The 25219-nt window shown below is 44.6% G+C and overlaps 2 protein-coding genes across 6 annotated transcripts in view; one reads left to right on the top strand and one right to left on the bottom strand.

The window, feature by feature from the left end:
* Positions 1-3454, bottom strand: part of tstd2 (thiosulfate sulfurtransferase like domain containing 2) — a 39858-nt gene extending 36404 nt beyond the window's left edge. For 2 of the 4 annotated variants that reach the window (XM_078569711.1, XM_078569725.1), the window contains exon 1: positions 2831-3041. In XM_078569711.1, the coding sequence (XP_078425837.1) occupies positions 2831-2965 (135 nt within the window). In that variant the 5' untranslated portion in view covers positions 2966-3041. Of the gene's footprint in view, positions 1-2830; positions 3043-3363 lie in introns of those variants that run through there. The other 2 variants (XM_078569718.1, XM_078569731.1) reach the window with 2 other exon arrangements.
* ncbp1 (nuclear cap binding protein subunit 1) overlaps positions 3101-25219 on the top strand; it is a 93730-nt gene continuing 71611 nt past the window's right edge. For both annotated transcript variants that reach the window (XM_078569701.1, XM_078569706.1), the window contains exon 1: positions 3101-3275. In XM_078569701.1, the coding sequence (XP_078425827.1) occupies positions 3242-3275 (34 nt within the window). In that variant the 5' untranslated portion in view covers positions 3101-3241. The remainder of the gene's footprint in view (positions 3276-25219) is intronic.

Below are 25219 nucleotides of genomic sequence, written 5' to 3' on the forward strand. Positions count from 1 at the left end.
TTTTGAGGAGGTGACCAGGTGTGTAGATGAGGGTAGTGCAGTTGATGTACGGATTTCAGCAAAGCCTTTGACAAGGTCCCACATGGGAGACTTATAAAGAAGGCAAATGCACATGGGATACAGGGTAATTTGATAAGGCGGATTCAAAATTGGCTTAGTTATAGGAGACAGAGAGTGATGATAGAAGGATGCTCTAGTGACTGGAAGCCAGTGGCGTAACACAGGGATCTGTGCTGGGTCCCCGATTATTCGTCATTTATATAAACGACATAGATGACTATGTGGGGGGTAGGATTAGTAAGTTTGCGGATGACACAAAGATTGGCCAGGTGATTAGCAGTGAGGTTGAGTGTCTTGGGCTACAGGAAGATATAGACGGGATGGTCACATGGGCAGATAAGTGGCAGATGGAATTTAACCCTGAAAAGTGTGAGGTGATACACTTTGGAAGGAGTAATTTGACAAGGAAGTATTCAATGAAAGGCATGACATTAGGGAGTTCTGAGGAACAAAGGGACCTTGGCGTGTGTGTCCATAGATCTCTGAAGGCGGAGGGGCATGTTATTGGGGTGGTGAAAAAGGCATACGGGACACTTGCCTTTATCAATCGAGGCATAGATTACAAAAGTAGGGAGGTCATGTTGGAGTTGTATAGAATCTTGGTGAGGCCACAGCTGGAGTAGTGTGTGCAGTTCTGGTCACCACATTATAGGAAGGATGTGATTGCACTGGAGGGGGTGCAGAGGAGATTCACCAGGATGTTGCCTGGGGTGAAACATTTAAGTTATGAAGAGAGGTTGGATAGACTTGGGTTGTTTTCGTTGGAGCAGAGAAGACTGAGGGGTGACCTGATTGAGGTGTACAAGATTATGAGGGGCATGGACAGGGTGGATAGGGAGCAGCTGTTCCCCTTAGTTGAAGGGTCAGTCACAAGGGGACATAAGTTCAAGGTGAAGGGCAGGAGGTTTAGTGGGGGGGATGTGAGGAAAAAGTCTTTTTACCCAGAGGGTGGTGATGGTCTGGAATGCGCTGCCTGGGAGGGTGATGGAGGCGGGTTGCCTCACATCCTTTAAAAAGTACCTGGATGAGCACTTGGCACGTCATAACATTCAAGGCTATGGGCCAAGTGCTGGTAAATGGAATTAGGTAGGTAGGTCAGGTGCTTCTCATGTGTCGGTGCAGACTCGAAGGGCTGAAGGGCCTCTTCTGCACTGTGTAATTCTGTGATCTGTTTCTTTTACGATAATATGCAAATAGCAGTACTATGCAATAGCTCCACCAGAGACCCCTTCCCTCTCAAAATAACTATCAAACATTGCATCAATACTATTCTCAATCTCTCTTGCAGCAATGCTACAACTTCTTACTGTAAGCTTCCTTCAGGTCTGGTAACAACTTATCACACTGATGATAAACTTCTCAACCTGCTGAAGGTCACAACCAAGACAATAACCATTTCTGTAACAGAACTACAATATGTTGGTGATGCACAATTTAGTGCTTACTCTGAAGCAGAACTACAACAGATTGAAGTACTAACTGAAGCCTACAAGAGCATGGGACTCGCCCTGAAGACCAGGAAGATCAAAGTCCTCTGCCAACCCACACCAAATGTATCAAATCCAATGCCTTCAACTGAGATTCATAGTGATTTGTTGGAAAATGTCTCTCACTCCCCATATCTTGGAAGCTATCTCAAAAAGCTGACGCTGGATTTGGTGGTGTACCTCTTCATCAATGTGTCAGCTTATCCTATAGTAAATTACCTACTTGGATTTTCAAGGGTCTTGATATCATACCCAACACTAAACTTAAAGTTTATTGGGCATGGTTTTCCCCTTACTTCTCTACACTGCTGAAGCTTGAACAACTCAGATACCATATCAAGGTCCTAGATCATCACCAATGCTGTTTTAGAAGGATCTTGTGAATCAAGTCAGGGGACAAAAGAACAAACATAAGTGTCCTCCAAGACACAGACATATCAAGTATAGATGCCATGATAATCTCACATCAACTGAGATGGACAGGACAGATCATCAGAATCCATGACTCAAGACTGCCCAAACAGGTGCTCTACTCAGAGCTACGCCAGGTAGCCTGTTCACACGGGGGCCAAAAGAAACATTTCAAAGACAATCTCAAAGCCTCCATGAAGGTCCATTCTATAGACATCAACACATGGGGAGCAGATATCCAATCATGATCAAAAATTGTGTTGAGATCTTACAAACAAGAGCAGTACTGACAGAAAAAGTGCTCGCAAACAATCCACCACCATCTCTACCGGCCAACAGATGTCCTCACTGAGGGAGAGCCTGTAAGGCTAAGACGGGGATCATAAACCATCTGCAAACCCACAGCGAACACTGACATCTCACTTAAATCTAGCCACCTGCAAGAAAGAATCATCCTCCACATCAGGGATTGTAGATTATATTCTGCAGCCCCAAGGGCCACCTGCATGGCAGACTGGGCAGAAGTGGCAAATTCACAGACGTCTGTGAAACAGAGTTATAGCTACAGTAATCCCATCATCACAATATTAACTACATCCTGTACAGCGCCAATCCCGGAACCAGGTTTAGCAACCGCAGGTTTAGGAAATCTGAAATAAAAACAGAAAAATGTTAGAAACGTTCAGCAAGTCGGGCAGCAGCCGCAACGTTTCGGGAATAGACTCTGAATCGGAAAGAAATGACAAATAATCAGCATTTAAAAATGAACAGGACCAAGGGGAGAGGAGAAACATACGCCAAGAGAGGAAGTTAAATGACCTGTAATGTTATTAAATGGCAGACAACCTCCTAACCCCCCTCCCGCCTCTCACCCTTTTCCTAGCCGGCCCCCTGCGCTTGCGGTTCGGCCTTGGGTTAGCGCGCGCCAGCCGGCCGTTGAGCTCGCGCCACTTCTCACAGTTCTCAACGTCCGGCTCAGGCATGCCGGGATGGAACGGCGTCTCCATGACAGCGGGCCTCGAGGCCGAGCGGCGCGAGCTTGAGTGAGGGTGAAGCCGACGCCAAGGAAAAGCGGCCCACCGCTACTCGCAGCCGGAAGCACTTAGCGAACACGCGAGTATTGCCCGGAAGCGCTTGTGCGGAGTGTCCGCCATTATCGGGGGGAGGGGGGGGAGTTCTTGTGAGTATCCCGAGAGGGGAAAGAGCCGCGAGTGGATAGTTAACCGGCGACATAAGCCGGCGTTTCGCTTCTTCTTCGCTACTGATTTCGACAGCAGTCAGAAATGTCGAGGAGACGGCACAGCGATGATAATGACGGTAGGCGAAACGGCGGCGGTGCACGATGCAGGCGCTCCACCGGCAGCCTCACCACCCAAGACGGGGAGCTGCTCGGTTGGCCCGTTACCTTCGTTACCGGTGATAATTCTGTGACAGCCGCCGTTAATCCTGAGTGGCCACGGCGGCACCGGTACATTCATTGCCTCCCACCTGCCTTGGCGGGACCCGGGAACGAGCTGTTTTAGCCACTGGTGTAAATGTCTGGCTCCCGCTCTGCAACACCAAATATCGCTTTATATCTCTTAAAACCCTTTATCAATCTCAAACTGAACCCACTGCTCTGCTCCCTCCCTATAGCCCAGTATCAATCCCAAACATCCTAATGCTCTGCTCTCCCTTCAGCCCGGTATTGATCCCACTGTCTCCCTACAGCCTGATATCAATCCCAAACTGATCCCACTGCCCTGCTCCTTCCCTAAAGCCCAGTTTCAATCCTAATCTGATCCCTCTGCCCTGCTCCTTACCTATAGCCCAGTATCAATCCCAACCTGATTCCATTGCCCTGCTCCCTCCCTATAGCCCAGTATCAATCCTAATATGATCCCACTACCCTACTCTTACCTATAGCCCAGTATCAATCCCAAACATCCTTTTGCTCTGCTCTCCCTACAGCCTGGTATCAATCCCAAACTGACCTCACTGTCCTGCTCCCTCCCTATAGCCCGGTATCAATCCCAAACTGATCCGCTGTCCTGCTTCATGCCACAGCCTAGTACCAATCCCAAATGATCCTACGGCCCTGTATGAATCCCGAGCTGATCCGCTGCCCCATTCTCCCATTATAGTCCTGTATCAATCACAAACTAATCCCACTGCCTGCTCTTCCCAATAGCTCTATATCAGACTAAAACTAATTCTACTGCTTTATGCTCCTTATAGTCTTGTATCAATCCCAACTCAAGAGGGAAGAAATGAGGATAAATTACATGGCCTGGATGAAATGTATCCCAGGCTGCTATGGGAAACAAGGGGAGGTAAAGTAGAGTGCTCTGGCCATAATTTTCCAGTCCTCTTTGGTTAAATGACTGTAGCAGCAACCAAATCAGCCCCCTTGAGACAAAAACAGGGATAATCAGCACTGAACCGAGGAAGCAGATGGAAAGGTGGGTGGAGCACTATCTCTAACTCTGCCCAATGGAGAATATTGCCACTATAGAAGCTCTCAGCGCCATTCCAGACTTTCCTGTCATGGAGGTGCTGGACAGTGAGCCCACCATAGCAAAGCTGACTGAGGCCATTGACTGTCTTGCCAGAGGTAAAGCCCCAGGAAGGGATGGCATTCCACCTGAAATCAGTTTTGTCAGTTACAGTGGAGCATCATCAGAAGCCTTCAAGATCAGCAGCAGGGTAAAACAGGGCTTCGTCCTGGTGCCAACTCTCTTTGGCATATTTTTCTCCATTGCAAACTTGCCATAGAACATGTCTTTGGCGATGCGGCCATCACCCATTCAGCTCAAATGTCCCAGCCAACACAGTCACTACTCACTTGAGAGCTGACATGCTGGGGATTCCTGCACACTGGGCTTCCATTTTCGGTTCTCTGTCCTGCCAGGAGATGCCCAGTATTTGTCTGAGGTAGCTGAGGTGGAAACTGTTCAGCCGATTTTGACTGCAGAAGTTCTCCATGCCTTGCGACCGTAAAGGAGGATGCTGAGGACACAAGCCTGATATGCGTGGAGCTTTGTATTTTCAGTTAGTTTGCTGTTAGTCCACACTCGACTTCTCAACTTTGACATGATGGCTGCAGCCTTGGCAAGTTTGGTGCTGATGTCGGCATCAAGAGACAGGTTGCTGGCAATTTTTGATCCAAGGCATGTGAAGCTCTAGACTACCTTCAGAGTGAGGTTGTCAATGTTGGTACAAGGTGCTATTGTATGCTTTCGGTGACTCAAATGAGGGTGTCTACCTGTATGCCAGAGCTGGCGGCAAGCTGTTCAACTTGGCAAGAGTGTGCGCCAAGACCAAAGTGCGTAAAGCCCTAGTTTGTGGGTTGCTGTTTGCTGATGACACCATGCTGACATCGCATTCAGAGTTCATTTGCAACAGCTTATAGATTGGTTCTCCTGGGCTTGCAAGTAGTTTGGACTGACGATCAGCATCAGGAAGACCAAAGTTATGGACCATGAGGTTGTGACTCCACCTTCTATAAACATTAACAACCTCACTCTGAAGGTTGTTTGCAGCTTCAAATACCTTGGATTAAAAATTACCACCAACCTGTCCTTTGATGCCGACATTAGCACCACATTTGCTAAGGCTGCAGTGGTCATGTCAAAGTTGAGAGGCCGAGTGTGGACTAACACCAATCTAACTGAAAATACAAAGCTCTGTATACCAGGCTTGTGTTTTCACCACCCTCCTTCACAGTAGCGAGGCATGGAGAACTTGTGCAGCCAAGAAACGCAGCTGAACAGCATCCACCTCCACTGCCTCAGGCGAATATTGGGCGTCTCAGAGCATGACAGAGTGCCGAATATGGAAGTACACCAGGGTGCAGGGATCCCTAGCATGTTTGCCCTCTTGAGTCAGTGGCAACTGTTGGCTGGATCATGTGAGCTGAATAGATGAGGGTTGTATCCCCAAAGACATGCCTATAGCAAGTTCACCATAGAGCACAAGACGAACAGGTTGTTCACTTTTGCGATTCAAGGATCTCTACAGGTGAGGCTTCAAGTTGACTGGAATCGGAGGAGTGATGTTTGGAAATTCTTCACTACTGACCAGAGACAAGAAGTCAAGGATGGTGTGGAAAAAGTAGAGGACAAAAGAAATGACCGGATGATAGAAGAGAGCCGCCGGAAGGAAAGAAACATCAGTCGACCTCGGCCAATGCTATTCATTTGTGCCAGCTGCAGAAGGGACTGCCACTCGTGAATCGACCTGTACAGCCACAACAGATTATGTTCAATATAAAAGTGTCGTACACCCTGGGCACAGTCCATTGTCTCCTGAGATGGACAAATGTCAATTATAATCTTTGGCTGCAGGCATGTTACTGGAGGACTGCTAATGTTGCACCTTTGTTTAAAAAGGGAGGGAGGGATCGCCCAACTAATTGAAGGCTGGTATGCTAACCCCTGTGGTGGACAAATTATTGGAAAAAATTCTGGGACACAGTGTAAATCGTCAGTGAGGCACGGATTAAATAAGGACAGTCAGCACAGATTGTTAAGTGAAGGTCATGTCTCACTAACTTGAATGATATTTTTGAGAGGTAACAAGGAGAGTCGATGAGGGTACCTCATTTAATGTTGTCTACATGGATTTTAGCAAGGGCTTTGACATGGCCCCATATGGCAGACTGATCAGTAAATTAAAAGTTCATGGGATCAAAGGGAAAGTGGCAAATTGGTTCCAAAATTGGCTCAGTGGCAGAAAGCAAAGGGTTATGATTGCGTGTTTTTGTGACCGGAAGGCAATTTAAGTGGGGGTATTGTTGGGCTCAGTACTGGGTCCCTTGACCTTCGTGGTATACATCTGTGATTTAGACCTAAAAATAGGAAGCATAATTAAGAAGCCTGTCAATTACACACAAATTGACCATGTGGCTAATAGTGAGAAAGTAAGCTGTGGACTGCAGGAAGATATTAGTGGACTCGACAAGTGGGTAGAAATGTGACAAATGGAATTCAATCCAGAAACTGAGGTAATGCATTTTGTGAGGACAAATGAGGCAAGGGAACAAATTCTGAAAGTGTAGGGGAACAGAGGGACCTTGGAGTGCATGTATACAGACCCCTAGATGTAGTAAGACAGGTAGATAAGGTGATTCAGAAGGTATATAGGGTACTTTCTGTTGTTGGCAGAAACATAGCATATTAAAGCAGGAAGGTTACACTAAAACTGTCAGAACACTAACTAGACTGTCGCTAGAGTACTGAGTACAGATCTGGTCACTACATTACAGGAAGGATTGTTCGCACTAGAGAGCCTACAGAAAATTTTTGAGAATGTTGCCAGGACTGGAGAATTTTAGCTATGAGGAAACATTGGAAAAGCTGGATGGGTGTTATTTAGAACAGAGGAGGCTGAGGGAATATTTAATTGAGATGTATAAAATAATGGAGGCCTGGAAAGAACGGACAGGAAGGACCTATTTCTTTTAGCAAAGAAGTCACTAGCCAGGGGATATAGATTTCGAGTAATTGGCAGAAGGTCTGGGGGTGGCAGGGGAAATTGAGTAATTTTTTTCATCCAGAGGGTGGTGTGGGTCTGGAACTCACTGATTGAAAGGGTGGAAGAGACAGAAATCTTAATTGGGTTTAAAATAAAATACTTGGATATGCATTTAAGGTGCTGTAACCTACAGGAATTAGATAGGATAACTTTTTCTCGCCCAGTGCAAGCATGATGTGCCAAATGGCCTCCTTTGTGCCATAAATGTTTTGACATCTCAAAGTAGGTGCAGGAATAAACCACCCAGCTCCTTGAACCTACTCTGCCATGCTTGTATCTTCAACCTCAATTCCACTTCCCTGCCAAATCACCATATCCTTTCTTTCCCTTTGAGTGCAAAAGTCTTTTAACTTGTGTTGAATATACTCAAGAGCATGGCTCCTGGGGCAGAGAATCACAAAAATTCATAATCCCTTAAGTGAATAAATTTCTCCTCATCTCAGTCAGGGGTGGGCAAAGTTTTAGGCCAGAGGGCCACGTCTGGGTATGGATATTGTATGGGGGTGTTGGCTCAAAACGAACAATTATAATAAAGATACATTTTGGTACAAATAAACATAACTTTTCTTTGATAATTATACCATCGTATAGTCATTTGGTAGTACAGAAATTGCGTATTGCTGAAAAACATTTTGTCAAAGCTTTTTGCCTGGCATTCATCAGGACAATCGCAGGAATACCAATGTCAGGGGAAGCAACAACTTTATTCTGTATGACAACAGAGTGCTGATTGGTTGGCAAGTGGACTCTGGTATAGGTGTTGCCATGGTGAATGCACCAGTTAATGGTGACTGACAGTTAACTGACAAGCATTGTTTGAAATTTAAGCTAGGCAGGTTGACTGTGGTAAAGGCATTGCCCTGAGGAATGAACCAGTGAATAGGTATCACATATTTGTTTAGCTGAAACAGGTGCAATGTGCGTACATGTTCTTTCTGTCTGCAAAGAACAGAGCTGTGTATTAGTATATGTAGTTTCCAGTGCATGCAAATGTGCCACATTGTGAGCCTGACTGACGATCTCAAATCAATTGTCAGCGTAATTTTTAGGACTATTTTAAAAATGTTGTCCAATCACAGAATCACATCTAATGTTGGGCACTGTTTTGAGTTTTGCAAGCACAGGCTGATTGGGTACGATCTGTACCTTGCCCGTTCTGAACAGCGGAAGGGCCATGCTGTATGATATGATCCGCCAGCCTTTGGGATGTGCAGCCTACATACCTAACATCACACTGGTGCTGAAATTCATATACCACATTACTAGTGACGAATACCACCCGTGTTGCTATTGTATAGTAGCAGCATGAAACAGCTAGCTTCACCTGTTGCTCAAATATTTGAGATACCTTGCCCTTCCAGGGTAATCTGAGGTAGACTGGGCACTTTTCAGGACCGAAAGTGATGGCCTTAGGCCCGTTCGTGAGTTTGCTCAATATACAGCGTGAAATGATCTGATCAGGATAGCCATTATCCTGCAGGATACCTTTGCACCTATTTCAGCATCAAGCTTGCACGGTGAGCAAAGGGCTGAGCCCTATTTATGAGGTTGCCAATAAGGTCAATCTTGCAGCGTGTGGAACTGTAAGAATCCCAAAGTAGCACGTGGAACTATAAGAATCCCAAAACATATATTGACCAGTGAAGGTAGGCTTGCGGTAGACTGTGGTAGAGAACTCGCTGGCAGATTTCTCAACTAGTGCATCAAGGAAAGGGAGTTAATTTGACTGCTCCGTTTCAAAGGTGAATTTGAGTGCAGAATAGAGCCCATTATGGAGCCCTCTAAGACATGCAAGGAAATTATTGCATGCTGCGATGGATTTAAATATAGCAAACAAAGCACCCACATATCGGGAATATGCAAATGATAGGAGGTTAGGTGTCATTCCATTGAAGACATGTTTCTCATGGAACCCAACAAAGCTGTTTCCAGAATTGAGCTTAGAGGGGATCCCATGGCAACACCATCTGTTTGGGCATACATGGTATTGTTAAAGCTGAACTTAACTGTGCGAGTTGCTGAGTTCATAAGCTCAATGAATACTGATTCATGCAATGGTGGTGGGTCCAGATCGCCATGATATAGTGCTGCGGTGCACATATCTATAGCTTCCTTAAGTGGAACTTTGGTGAATAGGCTAGCAATGTCAAATAATCCCATGGACACAGCATTGCTATTGATATGCAAGTCCTGTATGGTCTTCGCAAATGTGAAGGAACCCTTTACCGTGTATCTGGAAAGACCTGTTCAAAACTGGTTGTAACAAATCACCCAACCATTTGGCCAATACATGCTGTGCAGAACCGGTCATGGATAAGATAAAAGGACATGGCTTTTCTGTGTCAGCCCATATGTACGCGGACGCAGCAAGCTATGGGAACGAATCCTGTCATATCTATCATGCGGCAGCTCAGCGCTCTTACACAAGTCCAGCAAGTGTTTATTTAGCTTATTTTCGAGCAAGGCTGTCTGGTCATGTTGAACGGCAAGTCCAATGGATACGAATTTAGACCCCTCATTAAGAATGGGGTGTATTTTGTTGATATGGTCACGCTTGTTAAGATTGACTATTCCTGTCCCTTTGTCAGGTTTATTGATGTGTAAGACATTCGTGTTGCATGTGAAAGTCAGACAGGTCATTCAGACCTATAACATTGGCCTTAATGGCAACCTCGTAAACAGGGCCCAAGCCATTTACTCACCATGCATGCATGATACTGAAATGGGGCACATCAAAGACATCCTGTGGGATAATGGTTACCCTGATCAGATTATTTCACACTATATATCGTGCAAATTCATGAACGGGTCTAAAGCCATCACTTTCGGCCCTGAAGTGCTCAATCTACCTCAGATTACCCTGGAAGGGCAAGGTATCTCAAAAATTTGAGCAACGGGTAAAGCTAGCTGTTTCACATTGGTGCTAGCAGTAGCAACACCAGAGGTATTCGCCACTAATGGGATGCTGCCGTCAAGCCAAAAAAACCTTCTGCCTATCTCACAAATGAGTAATGTGGTATGTGAATTCCAGTGCCAGTGTGATGCTAGGTATGTAGGCTCTACATCCCAAAGACTGGTGGATCACATCAAACAGCATGTCCCTTCCGCTGTTTGCAACGGGCAAGGTACAGACTGTACCCAACCAGCCTGTGCTTGCAAAACTCAAAAACACAGCGTCCAACATTAGATGTGATTCCGCGATTGGACAATATTTAATAAGTAACCCTCAGTGTGCTAAGAATTATGCTGACAGCTGATTTTAAGATTCAGTTGGCCTTGCAATGTGGTGCATTTGCATGTACTGGAAGCTATGTATATTAATATACAGGACCCTGTCCTTTGCAGACAGAAAGAACATGCACACACATTGCGCCTGTGTGATAGCCATTTGCTGGTTCATTCTCCGTGGCGATGCCCCTACCAATCAGAGTCCACTTGCCAACCAATCAGCACTGTCTTCTCATACAGTATAAAGTTGTTGCTTCTCCTGAGATTCTTGTGATTGTCCAGATGAGTGCAAGATGAAAAGCTTCGACACAATGTCTTTTTGCAGCTATACCATCATAATAATGCATTACATACAACAGTGAAACCAAACGTAGCCTCTTTTTCAAGCCCTCTTGGCTTAATGTGAATAATGAGGCTGGTCACCCCTTTCTACAAAGACATCAGTCTGGTGTCACTCTTTTGCTTTCTCCACAGATGCTACCTGACTTGCTGAGTACTTCCAACATTTTCTGTTTTTATTGCAGATTTCCCATATCTGCAGTATTTTGTTTTTGTCTTGCCAATATAAATGCTGCTTTACTGTGTTCTACAATATGGTATTGCAGGAACCACCAAGGGAAAAACAGTAAATAAGGGAGAGAAAATATAGACACCAAAAGACATCTCAGAGCCAGTCACCACATCTTGTGGGGAGCACAGTGATCCGTATCCGCTCTCTACCTCATCCCTAGAGCTGGGATTTAATAACCTCCCAGTAGATTTTAAAAAGAGATGCTGCCAAGCACATCTGCAATATGTTCCCCCCTGTTAGGGAACATGTTTATAATCTTCAGACCTGCAGGCCCCAGGTTCAGATCCTGGATTGCCTGCACCCATAGTACCAGACTTCAGCAAGAATCAACACCTTCAGTGAGAGAATGAGAAAACTGGGGAAACAAAACAATATGAGTTGACTTGATTTTTCATAAAGAACATTAAAACCTAAATAAAAATAAGTTGAATTTTGAAATTACTTGCAAAACTTAAATGCAAATCATAACTGCAGTAATCTACTAAGTAAACTTGAATGCACACTTACTTTGTGCTGATCCAACAGCTCTTCAATGTGCACTCGTCTCCTCTAACATGGCGGTTGCATGCATTCCCCAAGAAAATCCTGCCTCCTTTCTATGATCATTGGCCAATTCCAATTTAACTTGAAGTACTTCCATTGTCCTTGAAGTACTTTCCAAGAAGTCCCCTGGACTGGTCTGCATGTGGCCTGCGGGTTTTAGTTTGCCAAGGTCTGTCTTATAATGATATCATGTCCCCAGAGACAGCAAAAACAAAACAGCAATAAAGCAGGATAGTAACATTCAATAATCATTAAATTTTGCAAATTGTACCTATAAATTTAAAAATCTGATTTTAAAATATGTTGTAAAAATGTTGTTATATGTATTCAGGTTTCAGCCAGGTTCTCCATATTCCATGGTGACAGAAGGCTCAGTGAAGCTCCTCACACCTAACATTCCCTCAAATACAGTAATCAGCCTTCCTCCCCAACACACACACTAAACAACTCCCTTGCCCCCTCGCCCCCCCAGCATCAGACACTAATCAGCCCATCTCCTCTGCCCCCATCAAATTAATCAGGTTCTTTTCTTCCACTACCCCTTCACACACACACACACACAGCTCATTTTCCACCACCACCATTCCCCACATACACTGCAACCGCCCCACTTTCAACAACACCCCACGCCCCACCCCCCCGCCCCAAGTCTTGCTGCTGCTGTCGCCCTCCTTTTGGTCTAGTTGCTGGTGTCTGCGAAGCAGTGTCGCCTGCTTGGGTAAGGAACCTGTACTAAAACAGAAAATGCTGGAAAAACTCAGCAGGTCTTACAGCATGTTGTTAGACCTGCTGAGTTTTTCCAATATTTTCTGTTTTTATTTCAGATTTCCAGCATCTGCAGTATTTTGCTTTTATCTAAGGAACCTGTACAACAGGTAGACAGGGGCAGAGACACAACAAAGTTTGAGGCTGCCACTCACCTTCCTGGCTCGGCTGCATGGCCTAGCAGTTTTACCTGCACTCAATCAGTCCCTGAGTTCTGCTTGCTTGCCTCTGCCTGCACCAAGTCAGCACACAGGCATCTGGGCCCACTTGGCACCTGCTGCTAGAAGTGCTTCCTGAGATTAAATGGCACTTTGGGTTCGTTGTCCACCTTTTTTGCTGTTTGGCGGCATCAATCCTGTGGATGCAGGGCTGTCCCACTACAGTCCCTTTTCCACCAGTTGCCATTGCTGCTTCAGGAGAGGGGGTTCACAACCCCAAATGGTGTTTCTGTGACCCCACAGTTTGGGAACCACTGTTCTAGACTCTGAAGCCAGGAGGGCACCCTTTCAGCATCTACCCTGTCAAGCATTTTCATTATCTTATACGTTTCCAGTTAGACCACCTCTCATTCTCTAAACCCCAGAGTGTGTTCTACTCAATCTCTCCTCAAAGGACAACCCTCTCATCCTAGGAATCAATGTAGTTAACCTTCATTGTACCCCTATAATGCAAATATATCCTTCCTTGGGCAAGGAGACCAAAACTGTACTTGGCACTTCAGGTGTGGCCTTAATAGAGCCCCCTGTGCAATTTCAGCAAGACTCCCTTGCTTTTTTACTCCAACCCCCTTGCAATAAAGGCCAACGCATCATTTCATTTCTTAACCGCTTGTTGTACTTGCATGTTAACTTTGTATTTGTGTACAAGGACACCCAAATCCCTTTGAGCACCAACATTTAATAGTTCCTCGCCATTCAAAACCATATTCTGTTTTTCTATTCTAGCAAAGTGAGTAACCTTACTTTTCCCCATGTTACTCTCCATCTGTCACTTGCCCACTCACTCAACCTCTGTATATCTCTTTGCAGACGCTATCCTCATAGCTTTCCACCAAGTTTTGTATTGTCAACAAACTTGGATACATGATAGTCATTCCCTTCACCCAAGTCATTGAATTGTAAATAATTGCGACCCCAACATTGATCACTGCGGCAATCAACTAGTAATAGCCTGCCAAACCTGAAAAGGATTGGCTTATTCCTACTCTGTCTTTTGTGCTTTAACCAATCCTGTCTCCATGCTGCTATATTATCCCAAAATTAATGAGTCCTTGCCTCATGTATCAACCTTTTGTTGGTACCTTATCGAATGCCTTTTGAAAATCCAAATATATTACATCCTCTGGTTCCCCTTTATCGGGGCAGATAGTGGTATGGTGGTACTGTCACTGGACTAGTAATCCAGAGCCCTAGGCTAATGTTTTGGGGACATGGATTCAAATCTCACCATGGCAGCTAGTGTAATTTAAATTCAGTTAATAAAAAAATATGGAATTGATAGCTAGTCTCAGTAATGACCACGAAACTATCATTGATTGAACCAGAACCCAGCTGGTTCACTAATGTCCTTAAGAGAAGGAATATGCCACCCTTACTTGGTTTGGCCTACGTGAGACTCCAGACCCACAGTATTGTGGTTCACTCTTAACTGCTCTCTGAAATGAAATAGCAAACTGGCCTCAGTTCAAGAGCAATTAGGAATGGGCAACAACTGCTGGCCTTGCCACTGATGCCCATAGTCCATGAAAGAATAAATTTTTAAAAATCTGCCCTACAAAATGCATCTTTAAAAATTGTCAAATATGTTTTATATTATTTTGCCTAATATGACTTTTTATAAGTGCCCTGTTGCCACTCCCTTAATGTATTTTAGCATTTTCCTGACATTGATATCAGGCTAACTGTTGTTTGCTATTCTCTCTCCTTTTGTTGAATAGTGCTGTTACATTTGATACTTTCCAATCCACTGGGTCAGAATCTAAGGAATTTTGGAAGATAATCCCACTGCTCTGTGCTCTTCCAATAGTCTTGTATATATCTCAGGCTATCAAGTCGGGGGAGGGTTTGGGTGAAGAGAGATTTAGAAATCCCAAGAGAGAGGTTGAGGCATCGGAGGAGTCCTTTTGGGTAAAGACCAGCAGAATGGGACAGGAAGGGACAGAAAATTTAAGAAAATTTGTACATCGATGAATAAGGTCATTGCAAGGAATAGAAGTAAAAAATTAAATTAAAAGTTCTTTATCTGAATGCACAAAGCATCTGCAATAAGATTAATAAACTAATGGCACAAATAGAGGTAAATGATTTTGATCTACTTGCCATTAAAGAGACATGATTGCAAGGTGATCAAGGTTGGGAAAATAAATATTCCAGGATACACAATAATTCAGAAAGACAGATAAAATGGCAAAGTGGCCTGATAGTAAAGGATGACATAAAGACTTTAGAAAGAAGGGATCTGGCCTCAGAAGATCATGAAGTAGAATCAGTATGGATAGAAATTAGAAATAGTAAGAGTCAGAAAACACTGGTGGGAGTATTTTACAGGCCCCTTAACAGTAGTTATACCATTGGACAGAGCATTAAACAAGAAATCGTTGGAGCTTGTAACAAAGACAACGTAATAATTGTGGGGGACTTTAATCTTCATATGGACTGGGACAATCAAATTCACTAGAGTGGTCTGGAAGATGAGTTTGTGGAATATTTTTGTGACAGTTTCTTGGACCAGTATGTTTTGGAACCAACTAAGGATGAAGCTATTTTATCTAGCCTTGTGTAATGAATTAGGGTTAATTAGTAATGCCATAGTAAAAGATCCACTGGGAAATAGTGATCATAATATGATTGAATTCCAGGTTAAACTTGAAAGTGATATACTCCAATCACAAACAAGAATCTTAAAGGAAAACAAAGCCAATTACATAAGTATGGGGGGAGAACTGGCTGAGGTAAATTGGGTAAATAGGCTAACAGATATGGTGGTAAGTGAACAGTGGGAAACATATAAAGAAAAAATTCAATGTCCAACAAAAGTACACTCCATTGGGAAAAAAGAGAGACCCATCTGTGGCTCAGGAAGTTAGGGATAGTGTTCGATTAAGTGAAGAGGCATACAATATTGCAAAAAATAGTAACAAGTCAGGATTAGGAGTGTCTTAGAAACCAGAAAAGAGCACCCAAAAAGTAGTTGATAAGGGAAAAAAATAGAATGAGAGTAAACTAGCCAGCAATATAAAAAGAGGTTGTAAGTGCTTTTATAAGTATATAAAAAGGAAGAGAGTAACTAAAGTTAACATTAGTCTCAGAGTTAGAATTAGTTAGTTAGAATCAGAGACAGGAGAAATTATCATGGGAAATGAGGAACTGCCTTCACAGTAAAAGACACAAGTTTCATTCCAGAAATAGATGGTAAACTAGGGGCCAAAAAGAGTGAGGAAATTGGGAAAATTAATATCAACAGAGAAAAAGTATTGGAGAAACTTCTTGTGTTCTTGTGCTGTATTCTATCCTCATAGCTATGCTATTCTCCTTCAGACCTGTGTCATTCCACAATTAGACCAGCTGCACCACTCTCCCCATAACTGAATATCAGTCACAAAGTATTTCCACTGTCCTGCTCATACTCATAGCTCTGTATCAATCCCAGACCAATCATGGCGTCTTGTTCTCTTCCCAATAGCCCTGTATGGTTGTGGTTGAGCCAACTGCCCTGTTTGCTTTCCATTATCCTGCATCAAGATGGTGTGTGACTTGGAAGGGAACTTCGAGGCAGTGGTGTTCTTATGTGCCTGCTATCATATTCCTTCTAGAGGTTGAGTTTGAGAGATGCTTATGAAGCCTTGGTGAGTTGCTGCAGTGCATCTTGTAGATGGTATACACTACAGCCACAGTGCATTGGTATTGATGAATATTTAAGGTGGTGGGCGGGTTGTCAGCCAACTCGGCTGCTTTGTCCTGGAATATGTCAAACTTCTTGAGTGATGTTGGAATGACATTCATTCAGGCAAACCGAGATTATTCCATCACACTCCTGAATTGTACCCTGTAGGTTGTGGAAAGGCTTTGGAGAGCCAAGAAGTGAGTCAATCACTGTCAAATACCCAGCATATGATCTGCCCTTGTAGCTAGTGTATTCATATGACTGGTCCAGTTCGGCTTCTGATAAATGGTAACCCCTAGGATGTTGTCAATAGTGATTTGTTGATAGTAATACCAGTGAATGTGAAGGGGAAGTGGTTAATGTCTTTCTCTTAATGAACATGGTTATTGCCTGGGACTTGTGTGGTGTGAATGTTATATGCCACTTTCAGCCTAAGCCTGGATGTTGTTCAGGAGTTTCTGCATCCGTGCATTTACTGTTTCATTGTTAGAGAAGTTGTGAATGGAATTGAACATGGCTATCATCAGCAAACATTTCCACCTCTGACCTTATGATGGAGAGAGTGTCACTGATGATGGTTGGACCTAGGGCACTGTTCCAGAGAACTCCTGCAGCGATGTCTTGGGACTGCGATGATTGGCCTCCATCAACCACAACCATCTTCCTTTTTGTGCTAGATATGATGCTAGCCAGAGCTTTCTACCCTGATGCCCATTGCCTTAAGTTTTACTAGGACTTCTTGACGCCACACTTGACCAAAATACTACCATGGTGTCATGGGCAGTCACTCTAACCTCACTGCTGGAACTCTTTTGTTCATGTTTGGACTTGAGTTGAGCAGCCGCAGTGGAAGCACACCAGGCATCCATGTGCAGGTCATTGGTGTGTAAGTACAACCTAATAGCACTGTCAATGTCACCTTCCAGTACATTGATCCTCTTTCGAGTTATCAACAGTCACAGATTGCAACTCTGTCGAGTGCAATCACAGTTCTTGGTTTTCCGGGAGTGGGACATGAACCCACAACCCTCTGATTCAAAGGCGAGGGTGCTATGAACTGAGCCACAGCTGACACCTCTTCCAGTACATTGATACTCTTTTTGAGTTATCAACAGTCACAGATTGCAACTCTTTTGAGTACAATCACAGTTCTTGGTTTCCGGGAGTGGGACATGAACCCACAACCCTCTGATTCAAAGGCGAGGGTGCTATGAACTGAGCCACAGCTGACACCTCATAATGGACTGCAGGCTGAGGGAACAGTAATTGGGCATTTTGAATTTGTCCTATTGTTTTGGGCAGAATATAATTGGGCAATTTTCCTCTTTGTCAGGTGGACACAAGCAGTTGTACTGAGCAACTTGGTGAGGGATACAGCTGGTTTTGAAGCACAAGTCTTCAGCACCGCAGCAGGGATGTTATTAGGGTTCATTAACCTTTGCTGTATCCATTGCAGTCAACCATTTCTCGCTAGCATATAGAGTGAATCAAACAGCTGAATGCTGGCATTTGTGATGGTATGGACCTTGGTGAGACTTAGATCATCCACATGGCACTTCTGCTGGAAATAGCTGCGGATGCTTCAGTCTTGTCTTTTGCACTCATCTGCTGGGCTGCGCCATTGTTGAGATGAGGATGTTCATGGAGCCGCTGCCTCCTATTACTTAAATTGTTAGTTTGGTTGTCCAGGACTGGATTTGGTAAGGCAGCAGATTTTTGATGTGATCCATTAGGTGTAGGATCATTTTAGCTCTGTCTATAATACGCTGCTTTGACTGTTTATTCACAAGTCACCTGGTCCAGACTAAGCATCCCAGGTTGCTGGCGAAAGCTAGGATGGAAGTAACTTAAGCTCTGACCATGATCTTGAATCCTGGTGCCAGAGGACTAGATGGTTGCTAATGTTAAGGGAGGGATAAACCTGGTAACAGTAGGTCAATCAGTGTTAAGTCTAGAGACCATTGTCAAGGACTATATTAATTCTCACTTGGAGAAGCATGAGTTAATAATGGGCAACCAACATGGCTTAAGGCAAGTTGTATGGCCATGCTTTGTGGTATTGGTGGTTTTTGTGAAACATCTTTTGAAAGTGCATATGCGCAACATCAATTGCACTACCCTAGTCAATCCAAAAGCTTAGTAGAATTTGATTTGCCTTTCACATTAATGTAACTTTTAGTATTTTTTTATTCATTCATGGGATGTGGGCTTTGCTGGCTGGGCCAGCATTTATTGCCCCTCCCTGGTTGCCCTTGAGAAGGTGGTGGTGAGCTGCCTTCTTGAACCGCTGCAGTCCATGTGGTGTGGGTACACCCTGGCTGTTAGGAAGGGAGTTCAGGATTTTGACCGAGCAACAGTGAAGGAACGGCGATATATTTCCAAGTCAGGATGGTGAGTGACTTGGAGGGGAACTTCTAGCTGGTGGCTTTCCCATCTATCTGCTGCCCTTGTCCTAGATGGTAGTGATCGTGGGTTTGGAAGGTGCTGTCGAAGGAGCCTTGGTGAATTCCTGCAGTGCATCTTGTAGATGATACACGCTGCTGCTACTGTGCGTCGGTGGTGGATGTGGTGCCAATCAAGCGGCATGGTGTCCAGCTTCTTGAGTGTTGTGGGAGCTGCACTCATCCAGATAAGCGGAGAGTATTCCATAAAAATCTTGACTCGTGCCCTGTAGATGGTGAACAGGCTTTGAGGAGTCAGAAGGTGGGAACACTCGTCGCATTATTCCTAGCTTCTGACCTGCTCTTGTAGCACAGTATTTATATGGCTAGTCCAGTTCAGTTTCTGGTTAATGGTAACCCCCAGGATGCTGATAGTGGGGGATTCAGTGATGGTAATGCCATTGAACATCAAGGGGCAGTGGTTGGATTCTCTCTTGTTGGAGATGGTCATTGCCTGACACTTGTGTGGTGCGAATGTTACTTGCCACTTGTCAGCCTAAACCTGGATATTGTCCAGGCCTTGCTGCATTTGGACATGGATTGCTTCGGTATCTGAGGAGTTGCGAATGGTGCTGAACATTGTGCTATCATCAGCGAACATCCTCAGTTCTGAACTTATGATGGAAGGAAGGTCATTGATGAAACAGCTGAAGATGGTTGGGCTGAGGAACTCCTGCAGTGATGTCCTGGAGCTGAGATGACTGACCTCCAACAACCACAACTATCTTCCTTTGTGCTAGGTGTGACTCCAACCAGCGGCAAATTTCCCCCCTGATTCCCATCTACTCCAGTTTTGCTAGGGCTCCTTGATGCCATACTCGGTCAAATGCTGCCTTGATGTCAAGGGTAGTCACGCTCATCTCACCTTGGGAGTTCAGCTCTTTTGTCCATGTTTGAACCAAGACTGTAATGAGGTCAGGAGCTGAGTGACCCTGGCGGAACCCAAACTGGGCGTCAGTGAGCAGTTTATTGCTAAGCAAGTGCCGCTTGATAGCACTGTTGATGACCCCTTCCTTTACTTTACTGATGGTCGAGAGTAGATGGGGCGGAATTTGGCTGGGTTGGATTTGTCCTGCTTTTTTTTTTGTGTGTACAGGACATACTTGGGCAATTTTCCACATAGCCGGGCAGTGTTTTCGCTGTACTGGAACAGCTTGGCAATTCTGGAGCACAGGTATTCAGTACAATTGCCGGAATATTGTCATGGCCCATAGCCTTTGCAGTATCCAGTGCCTTCAGCCATTTCTTGATATCAGGTGGAGTGAATCGAATTGGCTGGAGACTGGCATCTGTGATGCTGGGGACCTCAGGAGAAGGCCGAGATGGATCATCCACTCGGCACTTCTGGCTGAAGATTGTGGCAAATGCTTCAGCCTTATCTTTTGCACTGATGTGCTGGGCTCCTCCATAATTGAGGATGGCGATATTTGTGGAGCCTCCTCCTCCACTGAGCTGTTTACTTGTCCACCACCATTCATGACTGGTGTGGCAGGACTGCAGAGCTTAGATCTGATCCGTTGGTTGTGGGATTGCCTAGCCCTGTCTATCACTTGCTGCTTAAGCTGTTTGGCATGCAAGTAGCCCTGTGTTATAACTTCACCGGGTTGACACCTCATTTTTGGGTATGCCTGGTGCTGTTCCTGGCATGCCCTCCTGTGCTCTTCATTGAACCAGGGTTGACCCCTGGCTTGATGGTAATGGTAGAATGGGGGATATTCCAGGCCACAAGGTTACAGACTGTGCTCGAGTACAATTCTGCTGCTGCTGATGGCCCACAGCGCCTCATGGATGCCCAGTCTTGATTTGCTAGATCTGTTCGAAATTTATCCCATTTAGCACAGTGGTAGTCCCACACAACATGACGGAGGGTATCCTCTATGTGAAGCCGGGACTTCATCTCCACAACGACTGTGTGGTGATCACTCCTACCGATACTGTTGTGGACAGATGCATCTGCGGCAGGTAGGTTGGTGAGGATGAGGTCAAGTATGTTTTTCCCTCCTTTTGGTTTCCTCACCACCTGCCGCAGACCCAATCTAGCAGCTATATCCTTTAGGACTCGGCCAGCTTGGTCAGTAGTGGTGCTACTAAGCCATCCTTGGTGATGGACATTGAAGTCCCCCACCCAGAGTACATTCTGTGCCCTTGCCACCCTCAGTGCTTCCTCCAAGTGGTGTTCAATATGGAGGAGCACTGATTCATCAGCTGAGGGAGGGTGGTACGTGGTAATCAGCAGGAAGCTTCCTTGCCCATGTTTAACCTGATGCCATGAGACTTGAGGATTCCCAGGGCAACTCCGTCCTGGTTGTATACCACTGTGCCGCCACCTCTGCTGGGTCTGTCCTGCGGTGGGACAGGACATACCCATGGATGGGGATGGTGGTGGTGGTGTCTGGGACATTATCTGTAAGGTATGATTCCGTGAGGATGACTGTCAGGCTGTTGCCTGACTAGTCTGTGAGACAGCTCTCCCAGTTTTGGCACTAGCCCCCACATGTTAGACTTTGCAGGGCCAGCAAGGCTGAGATTGCCGTTGTTGTTTCCAGTGCCTAGGTCAATGACGTGTGGTCTGTCCGGTTTCATTAATTTTTTGTGACTTTGTAGCGGTTTGTTACAACTGAGTAGCTTGCTAGGCCATTTCAGAGGGTGTTTAAGAGTAAACCACATAGCTCATACTTCTCCAAATATCAATTAATTTTGTCCTGGATTATTGGCTCCAAAGTTTCCCCCATAACTGACATTAGGCTACTGGCCTATAGCTGGGTTATTCTTCTTCCCTTTTTGAAATAGTGAAAGGCTATTTCCACTGATTCACTCTGCATGCAACAGGGAATTGGCCCAGTGTATGGAGACAGCAAATATCCCAGGTAAGGTGCAGAAAACCTTTGCATCAGATATTGCTGATTCCTGAGCAAAGCTGCTCTGTTGCAGCCATGATAATTGCATCTACCTATTAATGTGAAGGGGCACCTAGGAAAGCATGATAACTATGTCCTACCTGTCTGCCCTGTTGACCACCTCCCAATTACCAGTTAAGTGGTATAAAATGCTGGAACTACTCAGCAAGCCGGGCACCACCTGTGGAGAGAAAAGCAGAGTTAATGTATCCAGGTTGCTGACCTTTCATCAGAATGTGAAACATTAATTCTGTTTCACTTTCTGTAAATGCTGTCTTATTTGCTGAATGTTTCTAGCATTTTATATCAGACTTCTGGCATCTATGGTATTTTGTTTTTAAACCAACAGAGTGATGCTAGGAATCAGCAATAGGGACTATTAGACAGTGTCTGCATTTTGCTGGGCTGTTCACCCATGCCAAGTTTCAGTTCACTCCAGTTCCCCTTCAGAAATGTGACCTCACAAACCGTTGATGCAGGGTGCTGCAGTCGTTTTTCTGAGGCTGGATTTGACACATCTACTGCATTTGACTATTTACATAATTTGTGCTGCAAGTTTGGTTTGGTGAGGTGCATCCTCATTCAATGAGAACAGGTGAGTGTGATGTCATTGCAAATCACATCATGAGCAGAGCTGCAGATTTTTAGCAGCACTGAAAATAACGAGATACCAGCAGAGCGATTGAAACATGGCAAGAACACTGTTAGAACAGAGCTCCTTGACATGTTCAACAAGATCGGGACTGCGGAGGACATCCCAGATAACTGGAGGCAAGGAGTAATCTTCAAACTTTCAAAGAAAGGGAACTTCAGTGACTGCAGCAACTGGAGGGGCATAAATAACACTGTTGTCAGTACTTGGTAAAGTGTTCAGCACAATGCTCCTCAACAGATTGTGAGCAGAACTTAACAGTACCCCTCATGAAGAACAGGCAGGTTTCTGGGATAGCAGATCATGCTGCAAACAGACTTTTATGCACAGGAACATTACAGAGCAGAGCCATCAGAAGCCATTTGTATTCAACTTCATTGATTAAAAGAAGGCTTTCAATAGCATCCATCGGCAGTCACTCTGGTACCTTGCAAGACAGTATAGCATCCCAGAACGGTATGTTAACATCTTCAAAGCCTCGTACCTCGACTCCTGCTGCGTCAAGGCCAGCACTGGCACCATGGATTCCTTCCACATCAAAGGAGCATGACAAGACTGCATAGGGCATTGTGTGGGTGGGTCACTGTTTGTTGACAGGTTTATTGGATAGAAAGTGTGGGAGTGAGTTTTACATTACAAAGTGTTAAGTGACAGTGTCATGACTTCCAGATTCCATCTAGTCAAATGATGTCACATGCTGCACACACGCCAGACTTTCTAAATAATTAACTCCTCACCATTCACGGTCAAGAACATGGTTGAGGTCCTCTCTCCACCCGCTGATCATTTTCTTCCTCCCCATCTCTGCTGATTGTACTACAGACATCAGTAGAGGAAGAGGATAATATACTTATCCAGAAATTAAAAGGAAATGCCCCATAAAGATCATCTTAGGGTTTCAACTGTTCACTATATTAATGATTTGGGTAATGCAATAGGATGCAGTATGTCCATGTTTGCCAATGATGCGAAGGTTGGTGATTAATAGTGTAGTAGGGAGCTTAAAATTGCAGAGAGATTAAGTGAGTGGGCAAAACTATGACAGATTTCAACATAGGTAAGTATGAGGTCATCCATTTTGAACCAAAAAGAATAGATCCTAGTATTTTAATGGAAAACTTAGGGTTCCATGTACACAGATCACGAAGATGAAGTAGGTACACAAAAAGGCTGATGGAATGCTGGCTTTTCTGATTAATGAGTTGTAATATAAAGAGGACTTTGCTACATCTATGTAAATCCCTGGTTAAACCATGTCTTGAGTACAGTGGGGCGGTTTTGGGTACCACGCCTTAGGATATGTTGGTCTTGGAAGGAGTAGAACCATAGAAAGGTTACGGCACGAGGCCATTCAGCGCATTGTGTCTGCACTGGCCAAAAAATAAAAAATACTAGCTGCCCACTCTAATTCCATCTTCTAGCACCCGTTCCGTAGTCTTGCAGGTTACAGCACTTTAGGTGCAGATCCAGATATCTTTTAAATTAGTTGAGGGTTTCTCCCTCCACCACCAAAGCCGACAGCAAATTCCAAACACCCACCACCCTCTGGGTGAAAAAGTTTTTCGTCATGTCCCCTCTAATCTTTATACCAATCACATTAAGTCTGTTGCTCCTGGTAATTGACCTCTCCACTAAGGGAAAAAGGGCATCCCTGTCTATTCGATCTAGGCCCCTCGTAATCTTGTCCACTTCAATCAGGTCACCCCTCAACCTCCTCAGTTCCAAGGAAAACACCCCCAGCCTATCTAATCTTTCCTTATAGCTGCTATTTTCAAGCCCTGGTAACATTCTTGTAAATCCCTTTTGTACACTCTACAGAGCAATTAGGTCCTCCCTGTAATGTGGCGAGTAGAACTGTACACCAAATTCCAGCTGTGGCCTAACCAGCATTTTATACAGTTCAATCATTACATCGCTGCTTTTACATTCTATACCTTGTTCAATAAAGGAAAGTATTCCATTTGCTTTCTTTACCACCTTTTTCATGTGCCCTGTGATCTTCAGGGATCTGTGTTCATGCACTCCAAGGTCTCTCACTTCCTCTACCCCTTCCAACGTCCTCCCATTTATTGTACATCCCCTACCTTTGTTTGCCCTCCCCAAATGCATTACCTTGCACTTCTCTGGATGGAATTTCATCTGCCACATTTCTGTCCACTCAACCAAATCATTGATATCATTCTGGAGACAACAGCTATCCTTTTAACTATCGACTTACTGGTCAATTTTTGTGTCATATGCAAATTTCCCAATCATGCCACGCACATTTAAGTCCAAATCATTAATATATACAACAAACAGCAAGGGATCCAACACTGAGCCCTGTGGAATGCCACTGGAAACCGTTTTCCATTCGCAAAAACATCCATCAACCATTACCCTTTGTTTCCTGTCACTGAGCCAGTTTTGGATCCAACATGCCACATTCCCATGTATCCCATGGGCTTTTACTCCTCTGACCAGTCTGCCATGTGGGACCTTGTCAAATGCCTTACTAAAATCCATGTAGACAACATCCATTGCACTACCCTCCTCAATCCTCCTTGTTACTTCCTCATTTCTAAGTGACAGTTTGTCCTGTCTCTCAGAATTTAGTCTAATAATTTGCCCACCATTGAAGTCAGACTGACCAGCCTATAATTACTTGGCGTATCTCTCGCATCCTTTTTGAATAATGGTACAACATTCGCAGACCTCCAATCCTCTGGTACCTCACCCGTATCTAGTGAGGATTGAAAAATGGTCCTTGAGCATCTGCTATTTCCTCC

The sequence above is a fragment of the Cetorhinus maximus genome, chromosome 2, assembly GCF_964194155.1.
Source record: "Cetorhinus maximus chromosome 2, sCetMax3.hap1.1, whole genome shotgun sequence".
In the NCBI taxonomy this organism is placed as follows: domain Eukaryota; kingdom Metazoa; phylum Chordata; class Chondrichthyes; order Lamniformes; family Cetorhinidae; genus Cetorhinus; species Cetorhinus maximus.